The 20,178-nt window shown below is 40.0% G+C and overlaps 2 protein-coding genes across 3 annotated transcripts in view; one reads left to right on the top strand and one right to left on the bottom strand.

Moving 5' to 3' along the window:
- LOC147799962 (C2 domain-containing protein 3-like) overlaps window positions 1-3,489 on the top strand; it is a 39,921-nt gene extending 36,432 nt beyond the window's left edge. The window contains exons 43-45 of one of the 2 annotated variants that reach the window (XM_087132971.1): window positions 388-1,806; window positions 2,163-2,295; window positions 2,471-3,489. In XM_087132971.1, coding sequence (XP_086989097.1) covers window positions 388-1,806; window positions 2,163-2,295; window positions 2,471-2,650 — 1,732 coding nt within the window. In that variant the 3' untranslated portion in view covers window positions 2,651-3,489. Of the gene's footprint in view, window positions 1-387; window positions 1,810-2,162; window positions 2,296-2,470 lie in introns of both variants that reach the window. The other variant, XM_087132970.1, reaches the window with a different exon arrangement.
- A 403-nt stretch (window positions 3,490-3,892) lies between these two features.
- LOC147799961 (uncharacterized) lies at window positions 3,893-19,942 on the bottom strand. Its single transcript, XM_087132972.1, has 15 exons — window positions 19,686-19,942; window positions 17,204-17,253; window positions 16,085-16,286; window positions 15,593-15,626; window positions 13,608-13,673; window positions 12,914-13,061; window positions 12,440-12,517; window positions 12,225-12,294; window positions 11,690-11,754; window positions 11,161-11,227; window positions 10,737-10,785; window positions 10,216-10,349; window positions 8,693-8,844; window positions 7,853-7,912; window positions 3,893-7,458 (listed from the first exon to the last, which is right to left on the bottom strand). The coding sequence occupies exons 1-15, from the start codon at window positions 19,788-19,790 to the stop codon at window positions 7,308-7,310; spliced, it is 1,431 nt and encodes a 476-aa protein (XP_086989098.1). The 5' UTR covers window positions 19,791-19,942; the 3' UTR covers window positions 3,893-7,307.
- Window positions 19,943-20,178: the final 236 nt, after the last annotated feature.

The following is a 20,178-nucleotide window of genomic DNA, read 5'->3' as shown; positions in this document are numbered from 1 at the left end:
AAATGCTGCTTCTCACTTCTTTTCTATCTTCTCACTATTTCTTTTTTTCTAATCATGAATTACTAAAAACTTAATAAAAACTTGACAGATTCTATTTCAAAGTGGCACTAGTGAAAGAAAGACTTGTCTGGAAAAACTCTGTGCTAGCTTTTGGAGGCACTTTACCTCAATTTTTGCTCATGGTCTGAGGAATGAATATCAGTTGCTAAACAGCAGCCTTAGGTAGCAATCTAAACTTGGTCTCTGTATGGCCATCTGTGGCTGTTGGGAACTGCTGAATCAGGATTGATTAGTACTGAAATAGCATGCCCCTCGGGTTTCTCTTTAGAGTATGTCTCGATCAGTTAATGTCAGTAACCCATTTTCGATGTCAATTCTCCACTACAGAAAAAATCTGGAAGAGCTGGACAGTGTGTACCAGAGATTGCAGCAGAAATTGGCCTCTAATCCACCCCAGGACAGACCTACTCCCCATGAAAACACACCTTCCGTTGAGCCGGTGAAAAGTCCTCACATTCCCATGGAGAGCTCACTCGGTGACCGCGGCAGGGATGAGAACTCCAGAGACCAAGTGCAGTATCCCACCATCGATCCTTTGGGGCTGCCTGACGAATCCAGTCACAGAAGGACTAGTGATGACGACATCTTAGAGAAAGTCAGGGCTGATCTACGACAAGAGGATGCAGAGTACATCTCCGGTGATGTGGATGGACAGGGAGCCGGCAGGCAAAATCGTTACCTTGAAACGGAAGATGCCACATCACCAGTGCCCGAGAGCGACTGGGAAGACAGTGTGCAATTTCAGGAGGACAGAGAAGATGAAGGTAGCGAACCAGATGGAGATGTCATCGTGCCCAGGCCCTTGAATGATGTCTCCTCTGCAAATTTTAGTAACGGCGTCAGGCCTTATGCAGTCTACTCAAGGGGAACGCAGAATCAGCGAGGAAGTGAACTGGACACACAAAGGCTGTCTGGCGACAAAGCGGAACATGATGAGACCAGCCCTGAAATGTTAGTAAGACACCAATTTGATGGAAATGATTACAAGCTAGGTCAAACCCCCGATGTGGACTTTGTAGGAGAAAAACAGAAGCTTGACCTAGGACAAGGTTCATCTAGCCAGTTCAGAACTGCTATTGATGCTGATAAAGTATCCACAGAGTCGAATGGAAGAATAGGGGCTGTTGATGGAAGGACAGGGGATTCAATGCATGAAATTGCCAAACCTGACTTTGGAGAGGATGACAACAGAGAGGAAATGGTGAATGTCGCCCTGGAGGCGGTTGCAGATAATGATGGTGAAAGGATGACCGACGGAGACTTTGCCGATTCTGATAACCAAGAAGGGAGTCCAGTTGCATCTAGCAAGGGCATCTCGAAAAGCCAAGATGCATCTGATGGAGTGGACTCAAATTTTGGCCAAGGCAACTTGGTAGGGATGAGACCCCGGCCAGAGTTTTCAGAAGACGTTGATGGAGCTCAATATGCCAGCAGACAACGAGAGCCTTCAAACCAAAGGATCGCTGCAGACACTGACAGGGATCAAATGATGGGCGGAAAAAGTGACATCCACCAAAGAGTCAAAGCGTCTTTGAACTTAGACCGCAACACTGACAAGTGTTCAAAGGAAGTGGTTGTGTCCCAACAGGACAGGTCAATCCAGAGGAGGGGAGAAGGAACAGAAGACATTGGAGGTGTTGGCAGTCCTGACGACAGCGACGACGACTCGGTGGCAATCACCATCGATTCCAAACAGCAGACCGGAGCAGAAACAGGCAGAGCACAACCAGGCAGTGCCAACCACTCGTCGTATCCTTTTCCGATTTGCCACAAAACATTAAGGATGTATAAAATACTGACTGAAGGGAAAATGTGGTGTTAAGGCAAAAGGTGAAATGTGGGTGAGAATTTGTTTCTACAAGTATATAATTAATGCTGAAGTCTTTGCCGTATACAATTTTGGCATGGCAAAATACATATATACTTGGTATTTTTTAGTCTCATGATGAAGTGTATAATGTGAAAAAGTAGCCTTTTGAGCTACTAATTATGTACAGATCTGGAATAGGGCATAGGTCGCGGCTGTGTCTTTGCCATAGGCAAAAGTTGGTTGTTCAATACAAACTTGTCAAGCCTAATTTTTCTTGACCAGAGTTGTTCAGTGCCAAATTACCTCCAGCCCAACTTCCAAATTTCTTCCTTCCACCGCGAGATTTAGAGGCATCAATGAGGGCGCTCCACAATGTCACCAGTATCTTGCCACGAGCCCAGCCAAGACAGATTGAAGACGACGAGGCGAGTTGTTTCTCTCTTCCTCCAAAATAACAAAGGATCATTCTTCTTATTTAAAACTGTTCTGAGCTGGAGCCTTGGAGTGAAAAGGGATTTCAAAAATGTGATCAATGTGATGCAAGGTTATTTGCTTTCTGTTTGATAATTGGCCCATGGGGCAACTGCTATCCATTTTCAGGAGCCAACGTCACAACCGACAAATGCAGCCAGAGAGCTGACTCGGCGACTAGCATCCCGTCACCCGTCAGCAAGGTCGCAGGCCCCAAGGCTGCCCTCAAAGCCAGCCTACAAGCTGCCCACTGCAGAGGAGGCCAGACGGATAGCCAAGATCTTCGCTTCCAAGTTCTCTGAGAGCTGACACTGTGACACTTAATGCATCAGTGACAACGGCTTGGAATAGAGATGTTGTAAGTAGATTCAGTGGAGAAAACTGTACCCTCAACCTAAAATTATTGGTTGCTCTGCCAACCACCTGTACTGGCAATATACCAATACAGCCGTTTCACAATAGTGCGCCACCAAGAGTTTGCAACGCGTTGGCCAATCACAGTGCGCAAAATTTGTCGACCCAATGCGCGTTTGGAAAGGGTCGACAAATTTCGCGCGTTATGATAGGCCAACGTATTGCAAACTCTTGGTGGTGCACTATTGTGAAACGGCCATATTTACCAGTGAGCAGTTGGAATGAGTTCCAATCTTTGCTTTCCTATTTTTAAAAATATCTCAGCTTTTTCCCCTTGTGTCATGTGTTTGCATACATACTGTGTAGTCACATCTCCAAGTTTCAATCCGTTGGAGGCATGCGAGAGGATATGTTGTTTTTTATTCGTGGAAGCATGTGAATGCTTTTTTTTGTCAAATACTAGTCTATTTCAGGCTTTCTGGATTTTTGACAATCAGAAAACAGGTTGTCACTTTATTAAAGCCCGCTCTAAACAGATCTCCCCCTAACCTTTGAAATGACTCTGCAATACGGGGAGCAAAATTAATCTAAAATGGTTATTAAAATACTTCATTTATTGGTTTACACAAAAGAATGTATTTTGGTTTTTTTGGTCCCAATATGTTTTCGTCATGTACTTTTATCACAGCTGAATAATTTACGGCAAACCTTATTTTTTGTTCTTTCTTTTTGCTCAGTTCTTGTACTGTACATTTCTGTTGAGTTTGTAATGTAAATAAATGAACTGAAGTGTACTATTTCGTCTTTTTTTCTGTACGTTACTATTTTTGTTCCATCTTTCATTTTTTTTTAAGAGATTGATTTCACATGTTCTGCGAGAAAAACCTTCTCTTTTAGTACAGCCTCCACCATGCAGATTGTTTCAAAGTTTCAAATCTTACTTATTATTCATTTAAGAACTTTATTCATGAACTTTACATAATTAACCCCAACACTCCTCAATCCTCCAACAAGTGAAGGATTGAGGAGTGTTAGGGTTAATCAGGTGACAGCATATTGATTTAAAGGAAAAAACTCACACAGAGTGATTATGTAGAAAAAGAAAACTAAAGTTTATTTTTTACAAACAAAAGTAATGAATAAGGATTGACTAATAAATAAGTCAAAATATCTGCTTTACAAATAATGTACAGGGATACTATGAATCACGTAAAGGGAATTTAAAGCATAAAAATCTGACATTACAGATCTTTCTCCCCCTCCCCGGGGGATGAAAAGTCATTTCCACAGGAAATGATTCCAATGCATCAATCATCCCGATGATCACAATCATTCATGTTAAATGATCAATGCCAGAATGGAAAATGACACGGTACAAGACATAGAATTGTATCATAAAATGAGTTGCAGCTACTGGTCCACTTGTCAGTTACTGATTGCACTTTCTAGTAGCCCAGCATCCATTTCCAAGTATACACCATTAACTTGCTGGGTCTATCATTTGGACTTCATCATATGCTTGTTACACTTTGGGCACCAAATGTGTACTTTTTGTGCAAACATGGTCCTCTTTGTGAGAGCACGGTCCTCTCACATGTAAGCTCATGCTGGCCTGTAGCAACTGCAAAAGATTTGTAACCGTTCTCAGTTTGGGGATACTGCCAAGGCCCGGTTAGTATTTACAACGGTTGGGCAAAATTCTTCTGCCATTACAAAAGGACCTCCTGAATATATGTTGTACGTACGGTACCCGAATCACCTGCCTGGTTTGTATTTGACAAGTTCTGTTTGTTGTTCCATGTCAATATCTAGCTCTTGAATTTTCAAAACTTGGTCTTGGTTGTCTTGGATTACTGTTGGACAGTCCAGGAAAAAAGTCTTGGTCTAGATATTACATGTACTAGAACCAAGCAAATATACAATAGAAAAATAGTTATCCGTGCTAATTGCTGACTTTGTTTAAAGATAAATAGGCCTGCTCATAATAGTTGATTGGCTCCATTAACCACTTTGTCCCAAGGGATGTGTGAACATGCTCTGGCCATCTGCATATACAGTATGCATGTACACATAGGCAGGCCTGATTGGTTGGAAAGCCCTTGGAATTCAGTTCCAAGTGACGTTACAAGCTATTCAACTTAATGTCTGCATTAATTTCGTAAGTAGCTGCTTGTAACCAGAGTAACCAGTAACGTGACCTTTTGTTTATCTACCGGTGCGATACGACTTGTGATGGACACAACCGAAAACTTGCAGGACCCATCAGTTTTCCTTAACTGCACCGTACATACATGTATCTGCGGGTAGGCATTCATCGCATTCAGGGGACAAGTTCTTTTATTAGGGAAATTTGAACAGAGTTGTGGGGGCATTTCTGAGTCGCCACAACGTTTTGGTCCCCACAAAGTAGGTGAAATATCAAGTGTATGTCCCCACAACTACGGTGCGAGACCATTTGAACACACCTGCCATTAAGAATTGTTATTGTATTGCTTGAATATGGATTTGTACCGTACTGCATTAGACTTCATTGCATCCATGGCATACAGCAGAGCAAAGCAACAGAACTTTACCACTAAGTACAATTCTGTTTACAGGAGTTATTTTCAAAATGTCTTTTGCCTTCACAATACACACTGTACATAGCAAAGCATATTGTCATTGGAATGTGCGTAACATCCAAGCCGTTACAGCATTACTGGACACACTCCATACACAGAAACGGACACTGCATTACATGTTGCAATCACCATTATTTCTCAGAAAATGACGGGTAATCTCAAATTGCCTGACTGGATTTTTAAAGAGTATTTAGCCTGTTCCATTCTCTCCAAAACAAAAAACTTTTAAAGCACAACAGATTCCCTTTCCAAAGTGACATTGTATCCATGTCCAAGTATCGATGGACTTGCATGACAGGAAGAAAAATACCATTAATACATATACTTAAATCAACAAAAACAGGACGGGAAAGGGGAAAACCAGAATTGTTCTAAACTAATCCAAAATAATAATGGAATGTTTTCAAATTTCCCCATAGCACAAATACATTCTGAACCCTTCAAATTTAGTTTCAAATTTAGTGCTTAAAACAGTTTTGCAAATTAAAAAAAAAAGAGAAATACTTCAGATTCCCAATGCAGGGTACCACCAAGAGGCTGTCAAGCAGAGGTCTTTTTGAAGTGCATTATGGGATAAATAGTCGACAAAGTCTTAATTTGCTACTACTGTGCTGTGCACGGGAAACTTCCAATTTTTCTGAATGTTTATCTTGGTTGAGAATTTTGAAGTGCCTATTGCAAATGGGAGTTAGGTAGTCAAAATGATGGTTCTGTGTGATGCAGGGAACAACTCGATTAATCACATATCCTCAAGTTACGTACCAAAGTGCCTTCAATCGCAGCAGCGTGTCGACCGTAAACTTGAAAAGTGAACTGTCTGTAGCAAACTCTTGGTGCCACACTGTATTGTGAATCGCCCGTATTGATTCTTACCAAAACAAAGCATAAATGGCCAGCAGAAATAAATAACATGGACTGGAAGCTGAATTTTAGAGTTAGGTAGCACATGATTAAGAATGACATAAGATAAATTACAAGCAGCTGATACTCCTGGAACCTCCAGAGTAAAATCAAATAAATCTTCAATTCCGAAAATGTTATTTACTATTAAAACATTGAAAGAAAAAAGAAACGATTTTGGCACTTCTCCAGAAGGTTAGCATTTTGAGGCTGATGTACATGTATCCTCTCCCTCCAAATAAGGATTTTAACTTTCCATACAGAAGCCTGTAACACATGTAGGCAGATCTATACAGTTAACCCTAGAAAGAGTTGGATGGTAAAATTATATGACAGGTTCTCTTGGCTGTTTAACCACTCCCTGCCGGGGATTCCGGATCCGGACACATATGCTTTATATGCGTGGCCAGGGTCTCTGAAATCGGACAAAGGGAACACGGCTTTGTAACAAAAGACCATACTCGGAACAAAAGACCAGGCTGCTGGGCATTACCGACATTTTTTCACTCTCAAAAGTGGAGATAATCCAGCCTTGTTTTGAAACAGTATACCACGTTTTGGGGTGTTTAGAGCGAGCGGATTACCAACGGGGACAAAAGCGCTCCACCACCGCAGCGATGAGCCACACAGCACCGCTGCATGCTAATCTGGACCCTTTTGAAAAGAGGTCAGCAGTGCACTGAGCCAGGTTCGTGAACAAAAGAAAGTTATACAACACCGCACATTGTGGGCTCTTTTTACAAGGTTGCAGGCCTGGCTGAAATACTCAGGCGTCAATAAATTTTGTCTGTCAGGCTAGAGTGGACACCAGACAGTCCTTCACATGTTTGTAAGTGTCCAGTAAAGGAAGATAGGAATTTTTAAAGAATTTCAAAAACAGAAAAAAATGATAAATATCCCGGCCCAGCATCGTCAACATTGATAACTGCCCCGGCAGGAAGTGGTTAAAAAAGCAGACAATAAGTCCTATACTCTACAAAGCGCCTGGGCAGTGTTGAACTCTCTTGCAGCCTGGAATATTTCTGATTGTGTGAGCGCATGTAGCTTGTTTACCGATTTCTATTTCCACAGCATCGTGTTGCCTGCCTGTGCTATGTCTCTCCTGTTCCATTCATCAGGGCATTGAGGGCTTGCAGATCATCTGTAGTTGCTGGGGATTCTGAGGTAGTGAGGAAAATGAGGCTTTCTGGCACCAAACCTGGAAACAGCCGCTTCAGAGCATCCCAAGTGCCAAAACATGCCCTGTGGGGAAAAAAAAAGTATGCACGGATTTCCATTCAAAATATTTCTATTACAGACGTGTTCAATGTCCATTCAAGTGTAAATTAAAGGAGGGGTTGGACCAAAAGTTCTAGGAAGGGGGATATTACAGAGAACAAAAGATCCTACACTTTCCAAAATGACCGACACATTTACTTTAAAATCGTGTTCATGTATATGGAATGTAAAATGTTTTGAAGGTTCTAGAATCACTTGCACAGTATCATTCAAAAATCGGCGATATGTTCTTTTCACAATCACTTAATAGCTTCCAGTCACTAGAGATGACTCTCTCTTCCCCTTAAGATTGTTTAAAATGCATAAAAATTAAATCTGTGCAGCACTGAAAGAAAAATGGCCAGAATATTACACTTACGCAATGATTCCCATGACTATCAGAAAGACATCAAACACCCACTGTCCTCTCGTCAACGACCTACAAATTAAACCAAAATAACTTACATTCTTGTGTTGTTGCACCAATTTGTCTACACAGGAGTCGCGCGACTAGCATTGTCATCATTTATATCAGTTCTTTTAAACAACACTAGGGAGCACTTCTGTGCCCTGGTGATCAATTAACTTTATTTCTTCCTCATCCTAAAATACGTTGATTAAATTTCTTCCCTTCAAACCAATGCAATTTATCTCAGAAGGCAAAATGCATGCCACTTCTCCCAACTGGCTCAACACCTGGCTGGCCACTGCAAACAGCTTCTTCAACGTGCTGGTCTACAGCTTCTTCAACAAATCTTTCCGAGGGGCAGCCAGACAAACAGTCATGGGCAAACTGCACATCTGCCAGACATCAGTTCAGCCAGTTGTTAACTAGTTAAAACATGTGCACTGTCATCTGATCCGAGCAGAGTACGTACGACCTATTGCATATTCTGTTCGTGAATTATACCCACATTGAAAAGGTCTTACTGAACAGGTTCAATTAATAGCATACCTATGGGGGTATAGGAGTGTGTGCCCCATCCCTGTAGCAAAAGTCAGTGCTCTTCCTAGTCTTCCCCCCCCCGCCATTTGTAATTTCAAAATGTGCACAGCCTATACAAGTCACAGTTAACTTGCTTTCGTGCCCTTCTGAAGTATATGCTCACCCCCAGGTGCCCCCTCAAAATTTCACCCAAGTTACGCGACTGGATCCATTTGAGACAGACGGAGCCCCCTAGTCACAGAATCTAAACCTGGCATTAAAGATGCGACTCACTCTTGAAATATCCTCATGTGGAATATCCCCGGTAGGATGAATGCCAGCAGAGTGCAGCAGGTGGCTCCCACTAGCGCCATCAGCGTTGCAATGTTGGGTATCAGGATCACCACAATGCCCGTCAACAACACCATCCCTGAGCGGAGAACGTTCTGCAGGGAACGGAAAGTGGTTTTTGCTGCTTCTAAATCAGTCTGTGATTTCTGAAGTGCACTTGTATGGATTTTGCTTAAAAAACAAAACTAGCTCATATAACAATCTGATGCCCACTCTATTGAAGTTGAATTAGCATTTAATGGTACATGTATATGTATCTAACTTGAGAATTTGGGTAATTCCAGAAATTACGGGTCCAAAAGTGTGACTTTTTTGTGTCCCCTTTTACATCTGACCTTTGTTATTTGACATGGAAACCACCGGAAATGATTTCAAACTATTATCTTTTGTTTGGCAGGTAATTTACATTAATTCATCACTCTTAAAAATTAGATAATGTGTTCTGAACTTACAAAATCACGTCAGATGTGACAGGGACACACACACAAAATGGATCCTAATTTCTGGAATTACCCATTTGAACTCTCATTGGCTGGTGACTGAAGCAGGTACAAGTATGGCTCGACACACCGACCGCATAAATATTTTCTTTACTTCACTTATTGCTCATGCCAATTAGTCCTTTACTTCGTAGGTTGCATCATGAACTGATGTATCATGGATAGTCGTCCAACCATAACCTGAAGTATTGCGTGTATAAAGTCTGCGGACAACTCGTCTCCTTGTCAGTGTTGATGTCAAGACCCTTTAAGACCATCACAAGGACCCCATAAAAACCACCACAAAGTGAACACAAGACCTCCAGTCAGATTTCAGTCACAAACTGTTCAAATGAACCTCAATTAAAAAAAAAACACTCCTTTGTCCTGTTACTTGTGTCTGGTCTTGTGTCTGTTCTCAACTACAACACACACTGCATTTCGAGGTGCATCAAAACTACTCTATGCTTCACTTCATGGGTCCACAGTGAGTTGACAGTGCATGGAACACCCATGTAAAATATGCAACCTTCCACTGCAGAAAAACAAATTGTAGTCCGTGTTGCTGTGGTACTATTCATAAATACAAGCTGTAATTTAACACATGAGGGGCTCCCTACGAAGGCAACTGAAAACATCTACTGCGGTTTTGGTCCTGACTTTTCAAAGCCTTTCTTTTCTAACGAGCTCTCATAAAGAGCTAAGCATAGAGTATTTATAACAAAGACGAAGGACAAATCCTTACTTAAAAATCCTTGAATTGTTACACAAAATCTGAAGCAGCTGTATCAGTGCCAGTCGTTACATGCCCACAAGTTATCGAGTGGAAGAGATTCTTTACACAAATAGCACTATTTTTCTGTTCAATTTTAATTCTTTATTAAATCAAGGTAAGCTCTGCTCTGACATTTCGACCACTGTATTTCCTCCTACGTCTGATTTTTTTATTTCTGATACAAAATGTTGCACTTTTAAGTCCAAACTTACCCCAGTGGATGTGGATTTGTACGTGCCCTGAAGTAATCTATTTTCCATGATGACCACGACGGGAAACATCATGACGGGATACGTGAAGAACAGTGAGAAACACAGACAGCTTTTGACAAGCTCTGGAATAATTCCTGGGGTTTGGGGGGATAAAAACAGGGCATTATATTTAATCCACTGGATTTGTCTGTGAAGTTGTCACGGATGCTTAAGGCAAACTCTGGCATAAAACTGCATCAGATGATCAGTTTGACCTTTTCCTGTTCTCTTTCATGCAATGGAAATTTAAATGAAAAAGTACAATGTACATGTGTGATAGATATGTTACTTTCTGTTACCCATGAACATTGTAACCCATACAAACTCTTAGAAAATTTGACAAATACTTTGCGATTCTGAAAAGTTGATACACATTCCAAAATTGAACAATGGTTTTCATACCCAGTCCTTTTTTCCTCTTTGTCGTGTTTTCACAAGATAATTTTTCTCCCTACAACTCTGTGTGCTGAGGATGAACTTACCTTCGGGAAGGTTTAACGTGATGATGCTTTCTGTTTCAGGTCCAAAAGACTAGGGAAGAAAAAAAAAGACGATAAAATAAGACAGTATGAAGTGAAAATCAACAGGGTTTAATCACAGTGCTTGATTAGGAGAATGTTCCAATTATGTTGAAGGTTGGTGGAACCAGAATACTGCTGCGTGCTGAAGTTTGATGACGAATTTTACCAAGCAAAGTGAGATAAGTAAAACATATCACTTTTCTAATCAACTCAACACAGAGATGGAATGTTGCAGCTGTTTTCATAGTACAGCCACTAGACAAAAATCAGCCTCTGAGAGTCTCTATGCAACATTGAGTGAAGTTCTTAACCTGCTAACTTTCTACACACAATGCACAATGACGCGATAGGCATTTATGAGTATACATATCTACAGATGTCTTACCAGGTATCCACACACACCAAAACTTATATACAGCGTAGTAACGACAACCAGGGCAAATATAAAGATTCTGGAGATATAAAAAGGAAAATTGGTAAAATTAGCATGCTCACTGTCTTAGAAACAGTTGCTATATGAGTTGATGGTTGTTATAAAAAAATGGCAGTAACAAAACCAAAGGAAAATCTGGATCACCTGAGCTGTTCAGACTGCCTGAAATTCTCCTCATTGTCAACCTTGGGCCACCATGTTCAATACAGCGAATGAATGATTATCAATGCAGAACATTCACTCATCCCCCAAACCATGCAAAAAGTGGAAGTCAGGTTGGCGTCTGTAGCCTGGGTCAGGCTTTTGGCAGTCCCTACCTGATTCTGTGGTTAGTCCCTGGACAACCTACCCGAGGATTTCCTCCCACTTCTACAATGCATATGGAACGCTTCTCCATTCTCTTCTTTACACAAGCTTTAATGTTTACAGGCTTTCGTACTTTGGAGGCATGCTTGGTTTCATTACCAGGAAACTAACTTACTTTCTGAACTTAGGCCTCTTTGATGCTAAAACCGAGGACTCTAATGCCAAGATCATGCCAGCCCCCTGCAAACAAACACAATATTAAATATGACTTTTCCATGCATAAACATTCATGCATGTAATCCCTTGAATCGATTCATCACAGCTGTCTAGGATTAAAAAAATGGAGATTCTGGCCTTGGCTTTACATCAAATGAAATCTTGTGAATCCAGAATAGATTATTCCTATACAGTGCGTACAGCTTCACAAATGAAATATCCACTGTTCATTTACAATTATTGGTTGCTGCTTGGGTGAGGCCCATGTCTTGGTTCCCAGCTTTTTTTTTTAAATGAACGCGTAAATTTGCCTAAACGCTATTGTCCCCTGAGCAGCTCTATCAAAATGACATCCTTTGGGTCGTTCAGTTGATGGACATCCGGACTGTCCTTCAGTCATTAGCTGACAAGAATAACATTTACATGGCAAAGATAATTAAAAAAAAAAATCTTGCAACATGATGTAACCGAAGAATGCAAAACTAAAAAAGTACCTCGTAGCAGTAGAATGCGATTCCAAGAAAAAATGGAAACCCAACGAGAGACATCTGCTTTGGGTGTATACTGTAGAGAAGAGAAAATTTGGCAAGGCAGAGAAATACAAAGTGACCAGTTGGGAAGGTCCATTACGATTCCAGTAGAGCATAAACATGGTGAAGCAAGAAAGACATGTGAGGCCAAACATAGATTTTAAAATGCTTTTACTCACCGGACGTTCTGCACATGCTCAAAGTCAAACCAGAAGACAACGGAATATGCAAACATGTTGGCAAAGTCTGCAAACAAGCTGGAGCAAGGCAAAAGGACCAAACTACAAGGTATTAGAGGGTTAGTACCATGCTACTGCACCTAAAAATAGTTTGTGAAAATAATCCAAACTGTCAAGTAAAACTTCCTTTATTAGTCCAGAAACCTTGATATGCCAGAATACTTTACTTTAATCATCACTGAATAGTGTGCATTATATACAAGTTACTTCTTGATCTAACTTCCTCAAATGTAAAATCAAATTTTGTTGAATTGTAAGCACAAACATTACTTCACACCTAGCAGCCTTTTTCAGCCCAAATAGCATGCTAGTTGTGTGACGCATGTATGATTATTTTTGCCACGGGAATCTGCACAGCAATCATTTACACAAAAACAAAGTTTAACAGACAATAGCATGCCTAAGGCTGCCCACCTGAAGATTGCTAATCTGTTGAGGTGTCTTAACAAGCACAGCAGGGTCAGAGGGGCCATCATCAAGCCGATCCAGCCATTTTTGCTGAGGCCCGGGACAAACGTGACCAAGTTGCTGGAGATAAAGATCAGGTAGGCACAGGAAAAACCTCCCCAACGGTCAAACAAAGAACGACACAAGAGTAAGTAATCTAGAAGAAATATTATTTACATCTGGTCTGAGATGTGTTAAAGTTCATACAGCTCCTAAGAAGAAAATAATGCTTGGCAACTATAAATGGTGAACCAATTACGAGCTGCACTGCATGACCTTTCAGCTGGTAACCTATTTTGCTAAGAAAGAGTTTCTGCACTCATCAGCAACATGAATCTGCCCCAGGGTGAATACACGACACTGAATCTCAGTTTACAATGTGATCAAGTACAAGAAGAATTATTTTGCTATCCAAAATGACACTAACCAAAATTAATGAGAATCAAATCAAATTTAAAATAAATAATTATTCAAATAATGAAATTCCCTTTTTTTCCCTCAATAAATGTTGTAGCTGTTGCAGACAAAAGATGGGTAGCTAAAACTATGTAAAAACCATACACTACAAAGTCATTCCATTACATTTGGGCTGGTTGCCCATGTTTCATATGGCCAAATTATGCTTGATTTAGAGTACACGTCGTATTGTAGCTTCACTCACCAACTTGAGACACCACAATAGAGATGTCAACGATAACTTTGCCTTTACTTCCAAGTGCATAAAAACCTAATTGAAATGTAGAAAAGAGACACAGAGAGATTATCAATGCTGTCACTTTATTTTTCAAGACACTGCACTGAAAAGTTACGAGGGAAAATAACAGGAAGGACTGATCTTCAACCTTTTAGAGGTACGGTATGACACATTATGAATCATGCTTGTCATAAGACTTGGCTCTGTCAAGCACTTTTTAAGTTAATGCAGATATTGTCTCTTTCTTGAGAGAGTCTGCCATGTTTGGAGAGCGACTTACAACAAAGTACCCAAGTACCGTGGTTCAAAACTGAAAATATATTTCAAGCCAGGGAACCAGATATTCGTAACAACTCACATGATGAAAAGTGGTTTTGAAAGGCTTTTGGGGGGAAATCTTAAAATAAAAACTATGTTAAATGAAATTCAAAGACAGATTTCAAATTTGCTCACAATTCTTAATCTGTGACCTATGGTGCAGCATCAGACATATGTTCTTTTGCCACAATGACATGATCAAAAAAAGAAAAAAAAAGAAAGACTTGTTTACCACAGGATAAAAATGTATTGGTGTTCTGATTTCAGAGATTGTTTGGTAATTCAGGATTTCTTGCTTATTACAGACAGTGCTGCTCTCATTTTTTTCTCTTAAGTTTCAGGGTTGGGTTCATTCTACAAGTATCCAGGTACCAAGTTTTATGTTATTATTGTTCCTTATGCATATGTAGTCCCTGTACCACTCATGAATTCACACCACTAAAATGGGCAAGCCAAAAAAAAAAAGAAAAAGCAGCGACTAAAGCTACATTTGTGCAAACACCAACTCCATCAAATAATACCAGAACAATCACCCCCTTTGAAGTCTATTTCTTTATAACATGATGTCCTTGATGCCGGAAAAACTGATGGTGAAGCCATAGTGCTGTTAATGCCATTTACAGTAGCAGTCTGTGCTGTATGTGTACCTCACTGAGCCAAAGAATTTTCCCAGGCAAACGGAAACGACCCAATGAGACCAAATATATGAAGCAGTTTACCTACGTGTATTTTATGCCGTTACTGTTTACCACATGAAGAGAGACATTTCATTGGCATTAACATGTTAACAACCTTGACACTGGTTTAGAATAGCCATGCAAAGATTAGAAATTGACTATGCATTTGATACAACACACAATTTATGGACAAAGATGCCAACTTGAATTTTCTGTGAAATTGTGCAATTAAAATCGTCCCTGTTTTTTTTACCATCACAAAGTCCTATTGGTGCATCTAATTACATGTATGACTGGAGCGTGTGCATGCTGTTCATATCTTTCAGTTCTTGTTTATCAAAATTCTGGTATATTGTTATGCAGATACACGTATGTAGTGTGTTTATGCACACCGTATTACACACCACACCTCTTCAGTTTGATAAAAGCCTTATGGAACAGTTTGCCACATTGATAAATTAAACACTCCAACTCTGTGCAAGCAATTATTAATTCAACACCAGTTCTGGAATAATTTTAGCCGAAATGATCATCCTTAGAGATTAAATTTTCATTGAATATTCAGCTACCGAATTGATACTAGGTGATCAATATACATGTAATGAATGCACATGTACTGTAGAAAACATGTTATAAAACCATTCTGGTTTGAATTCACTGTGTGCCATGCATTATATGTATTCAAACATACCATATCTCTACAATTATTTAGTGAATAAGATTAAATACAACCAGTTTTGAATTTTCCATTCCCCAAAGAAAGTTTCATAAACTCCGAACTAGACTGTCTACAAAAACATTTAAAACATGTAGGAATAACATTGGCACGTTATGTACAGTACATATGTACAGTCCCTGTTTTCAATCTGAACTACATTGTACAAATGGAAAAAGCACAACCACAGACAAAAAATGAAAATATCATTATTTAGGTTTAATGTAATCTTGAAAACTCACCAACATCACTGTAATCTATCTCATTCTTTGGACTCTGTGGACAGAAAAACAGACAAAAAGATAGAATACAGACTCCAATATACTGACTATAAAGGGACTTGAAAGACATTAATAACATTTCCATCCAAAAAAAAGAGAAGAGTGGTTGCTTGGATAAAAATGACATATCCCTTTTTTATGATTAATAACAAGTTATGTTTTTGAACAAGAAAGGCACTCTGAATAACTTATTTTTTCAGTAAAAAAAGAGTTAAAAGAGAGTTTGAAAGTTAAAAATCATCAATCTGTGATCAAGCAAAAAGCCAAGGAATACAGGAATATTATTCAGCCAAAATTGAGAAAAATAACCTGGATAATAAGGGGTTTCCTAATTGCATCGCAGTATGCGCTTATGGAGAGCCACTTGCTAGCGGCTGCAACCACTTCCCATAGAGGCCCGTGCAGCTGCCAGCCACAACCAGTCGTTGTGGACACAGCCCCATTTCCACTTACAGCAGATTCGTCTGAACCCTTCCTCCGCTGGCCGCTTGCCTCTCCATTCTGCGCCGACGCCTCCGATGTCTCTACCCCTTTCAGTAACTCCTCCTCCACGTCCTCCCCTTTCACCTTACTGACAATTTTGAATTTCCTGCGGACATCTAGCCTCTCTTCCAACTTGTACTTGCAGTCGATAAGCATGAGCATGGCCTTGACACTGATAAAACAATTATTTGTAAAAATTTAAATGAAAATTTTTTTGTTACACGTCCCACTCTGAAAAAGTTCTTCCCATAGCAAGGTATCTAAAAAATAGAGTAAGAAGGTGGGTTGGATTTTTTTTCACTTTTGTACACTGATTCAGTATGCAGCTAAGTGTTTATACTCTGTTAAGACCATTTTAGACCACTCTCGTTTGCCTATAATTTGTATGGGCAGCCAAAGTTTGCCAAAAAAAATACTCTTTGGTTTTTTTGTTTTACCTCTTTCTTTTCAAAATGTACATATGTCCCATTGATTTGAAAGAGGGTTCAATCTTTATTTCATATTTAGTAAAACCTGTATTATTATCTTGAGTTTCAATGGCTGCATGAGATTTTTAACCCTTTGTGAATCATTCTTTTGACTTTGCAATGATAGCTAGCCATGGTTTCAGCAACCACTTGTAGGAAAAACGCAACCGTGGCATAAAGAGAGCAGACTGCTGAAAAATTTACACCAGCTGAAAAGACAAGATGGAAATGCCATTGACATGACAAATTGACATATATGCCAGTGGCTGATGCCATATAATACTTGCCATTAAAGCAATATGATCATCTCTCTGGATCCACCAAAATTCACGAGTACATTTTATTGTGTGCAGTGCTCACAACTCACTCTTAAAAATTGGCTGAACAAAACTGGACCATTAAAACCAATTGTTTTATCTGCAAAACTGAATGTTAGATCACAGGGCACATCTCGGAAAGATAATGTTATTACTCTTAACAATACCATTGATGATACTGATGTCTGAGTTTTATTTAAAGAACATGCCACTATCTGGTGGCACAATGAATTCTGCAGGATTCAGAAACGTTCCTGGCAAAAGTGCACGGAGAGTTCTTACTCTTTTGGTTTTTGAATACTCACCTTACAACAGACACAAATCCAAGAATTAAGACCCCTTCCAAAATTCCAGCCTACAAAGACAAAATGTGGCATAAGGAAACGAATTGTTGAAAATAATAAATTTTTTTGAAAAATAATTTGATAATGTTTTAAACAATGAGTCATTTCTAATTTGGTGTTAGTCTCAAATTTAACACTGTAAATATATGTAACACAAAAACCAGACTAAAGCATGAAACAACTGCCCAACATTCTTGGGTATCAATTGTGTCAAAAAAATTTGGAACCAAGTATTTATTTCTATACAATCAGTGAGGTTACTGTGACTTGTGAAAATATGGCATCAGTACGGGATGGAACTGGGGGGAGGGGGTAAAACAGGGGCCGGGCCCCCCAAAATAAGGAAAAAGTGACTTTTTAAAATTTATTTCCTTTGCCCTCCTGCCAAAGTGTTTAAAATCACCAAACTGTAGCCTCAATTTTCCAAAAGGCCATCAAAGGTTACAGAAATAAACAAAATTCCAAACTGTTTGCCTCCCTCCAAAAAATTGGTTCTGGATCCATCCTTGGGCATCAAGATACCAAATTAGGCAATCATTAATTACTTTTATTAGGCCCTGCTTCTATGTAAATAGGGCAAAGGAACAATAGACTGGTGTGAAGTTTTTATAACTAGGCTTCATCATGCGCTTGGTGTACACGTGATGCCATGCATGCAAGACCATGCATTCCAACATGAATTGGTTGCACATACTCAGTAAGCCGTGAGTCAAATGAGCATAAGCATACATGTACAGTCCTAGGACCATTGTTTGCATGTAAAACATGCCCTCTCTTGTTACCCCTGAGAGTAGACAGACCTTATCACAAATACTACTTCAGTGATTTGCACAATACTCAATACATGTAGCTGCAAAGTGGCCCTAGAGCTATGGGTTCATCATGATCTCTGACTCCAAAAGTGAGAGAAATAGAGTGCACAACAGGCCCCATTAGTTTTAGGGATAACTGTGGCTGCACAGCACTATTAGAATGAAAAAGGCTTGGTATCTGCATCTTTTCTCTTCCCACACTTCTTTTTGGCAATTACGCAAAAATATGTGTATACACGTGCAGGGCACGATCGGTCTACAAGCATGATCATGCCATCGTTATCAGTCGATCCTGTATGAAATCTCAAACTGTACCGAACCCTTTTTTGAAACAATCTTCTGAAACTGCGAGTATAGAAGAAAACTCTCCTGGCTGATGGCAGCATCATGACTAAATCTGCAACATGGTTGATGAATGAAGAGATCAAGCACGTTTTGCATGATCAAACCATCACATCCAACATCTGTAATAAGTTTAAATGTAACCACATACATGCAGTCACCAGGTCACTAATTTAGGACTTCATTTCTCTTTAAAAATCCTACAGAGGAATAAATCTACCAAAAAAGCAAAAAAAACATGTATAGAAATTAAACATGCGATCTGACTGAGAAAATACAGAAAAGAAAGGGAAGGAAAAAAATGGGGAGAAAAAAATTACATTTCCAGCGGACTCAATCCTGGCACACTGGGATAGAGTACCGAAGGGTGACGTCAGTGTGAACCAGACTGTGTAGTGCAAACAAATGGAGTAGGCGCACGTGTTGGTTCATGCGTTGGTTCTCGCGCTAATGCCTTTTACACTAATTGTGCGCGTGACGTATTCACGTTGGTACTCTATTGCAGAGCAGCATGCATACCAACTGAGCTATCGCAATGGAAATTGAAACCTTATACATGTAATTGTGCAATCATCAATGCAATTAGGAAGTAGTGTTATGGTTACCCTAACTACATACATGCAGGCCAATAGTCAGTTTGTTCTAACATGTCTAACAAAGTGTTCCCCATACCCTAAGAGAAGACACCTGAACAGGCTCAATTTTTCACACTCCATTTTCAGTTGTATAACCAACGGACAAAGCCTAATTAAAGCCTATAATGGGGAGGCTTTCCCAGCTGCTGAGGCTACATATACCGCAAAGGTAATTTTACTAATGTCAGAGTCTAGAGATGACGTCAGACACACCTCCTGGCCTTGTTATGGCAAGTCTGCCAGTTGTGGTCATAGGTGTCGTAAGAAACTGAAACGCTTGGTGAAACAACAGTGTAGAAGTGCCCCAAAAATAAGGAATGCCCAAATCTTTGGAAATATTACAATATACAGACAACACTTGATGCCCATGTGCACAAACCTAGCCTATTTCAGGCCTAAGCCTAGCCTACTTGTCTGAAAAAGGTGTAGGCAACCTCACACGCTTTCTTAGCTAAATTCCACTTTTTATGACATGTTATCACTTTCATGACTTTCTGATGGCTGTTATTTTTAAAAAACAGTGTTGTTCGTTAGTGAAACTCTTTCCAATTTTTTTTTCGAATTTGAAAATACCAATGCATGCAGTGAGTGAGCTTCTGAGTTCTAGTTTGACAGCCATATCACAACTGGTCAAGCACACTTCACACAGCTTACCGTTTTGAACGCGAACGGAAGGCCCAATCCGCCGGCTCCGACGAAAGAAATAAAAATGTTGGCAAAGATCTTGACAGGGTTCGTCGCTCCCCCTCCGTCATGCATTTTGAGCTTATCTTGGAATACCTTTTATGTCGAAATGTGACGAACAGAAAATACTTCGCCCCAAGTTCAGCCTCCGGCTCCACTTCCTATTTGCCAGCATGGCACTGATATGACACGCAACAGTAGGTATTGTGCCTTCAACCACGTACTTTAATTACAGGATTCGCTCACCTGCCGAATCTCAGGCCGTTTTCCAATATTCGACTTGAGCGCCGCGGAGGCTTCAACTGTTTTTTTTACTTCCTGACTTTGAGGTTGTAAGCCCAATAGTAAGTCTGATAGTGCCAAAAACATCAAGTAGGATACAAAAGAGCCAAACATTACAGTACTTCAATTAAGGTAAACGCTTCAGGCCCACGATTTTGGTTTCCTACACGACGCCACTTAC

Source organism: Acanthaster planci, linkage group LG02 (genome assembly GCF_054643075.1).
Source record: "Acanthaster planci isolate LZ-2023a linkage group LG02, COTS_SCS, whole genome shotgun sequence".
Classification (NCBI taxonomy): domain Eukaryota; kingdom Metazoa; phylum Echinodermata; class Asteroidea; order Valvatida; family Acanthasteridae; genus Acanthaster; species Acanthaster planci.
The sequence above is the reverse complement of the archived record's forward strand: the minus strand, read 5'-3'. Positions and strand labels throughout refer to the sequence as shown.

Coding starts and splice junctions, on each gene's coding strand:
- LOC147799961 (XM_087132972.1), bottom strand. CDS start 19,790: ATGCATGACGGAGGGGGAGCGACGAACCCTGTCAAGATCTTTGCCAAC. Junction 15,627..16,084: donor AGGGTTCAGACGAATCTGCT/GTAAGTGGAAAT, acceptor TTCTGTCCACAG/AGTCCAAAGAATGAGATAGA. Junction 7,459..7,852: donor ATAGTCATGGGAATCATTGC/GTAAGTGTAATA, acceptor TTTTCCCCACAG/GGCATGTTTTGGCACTTGGG.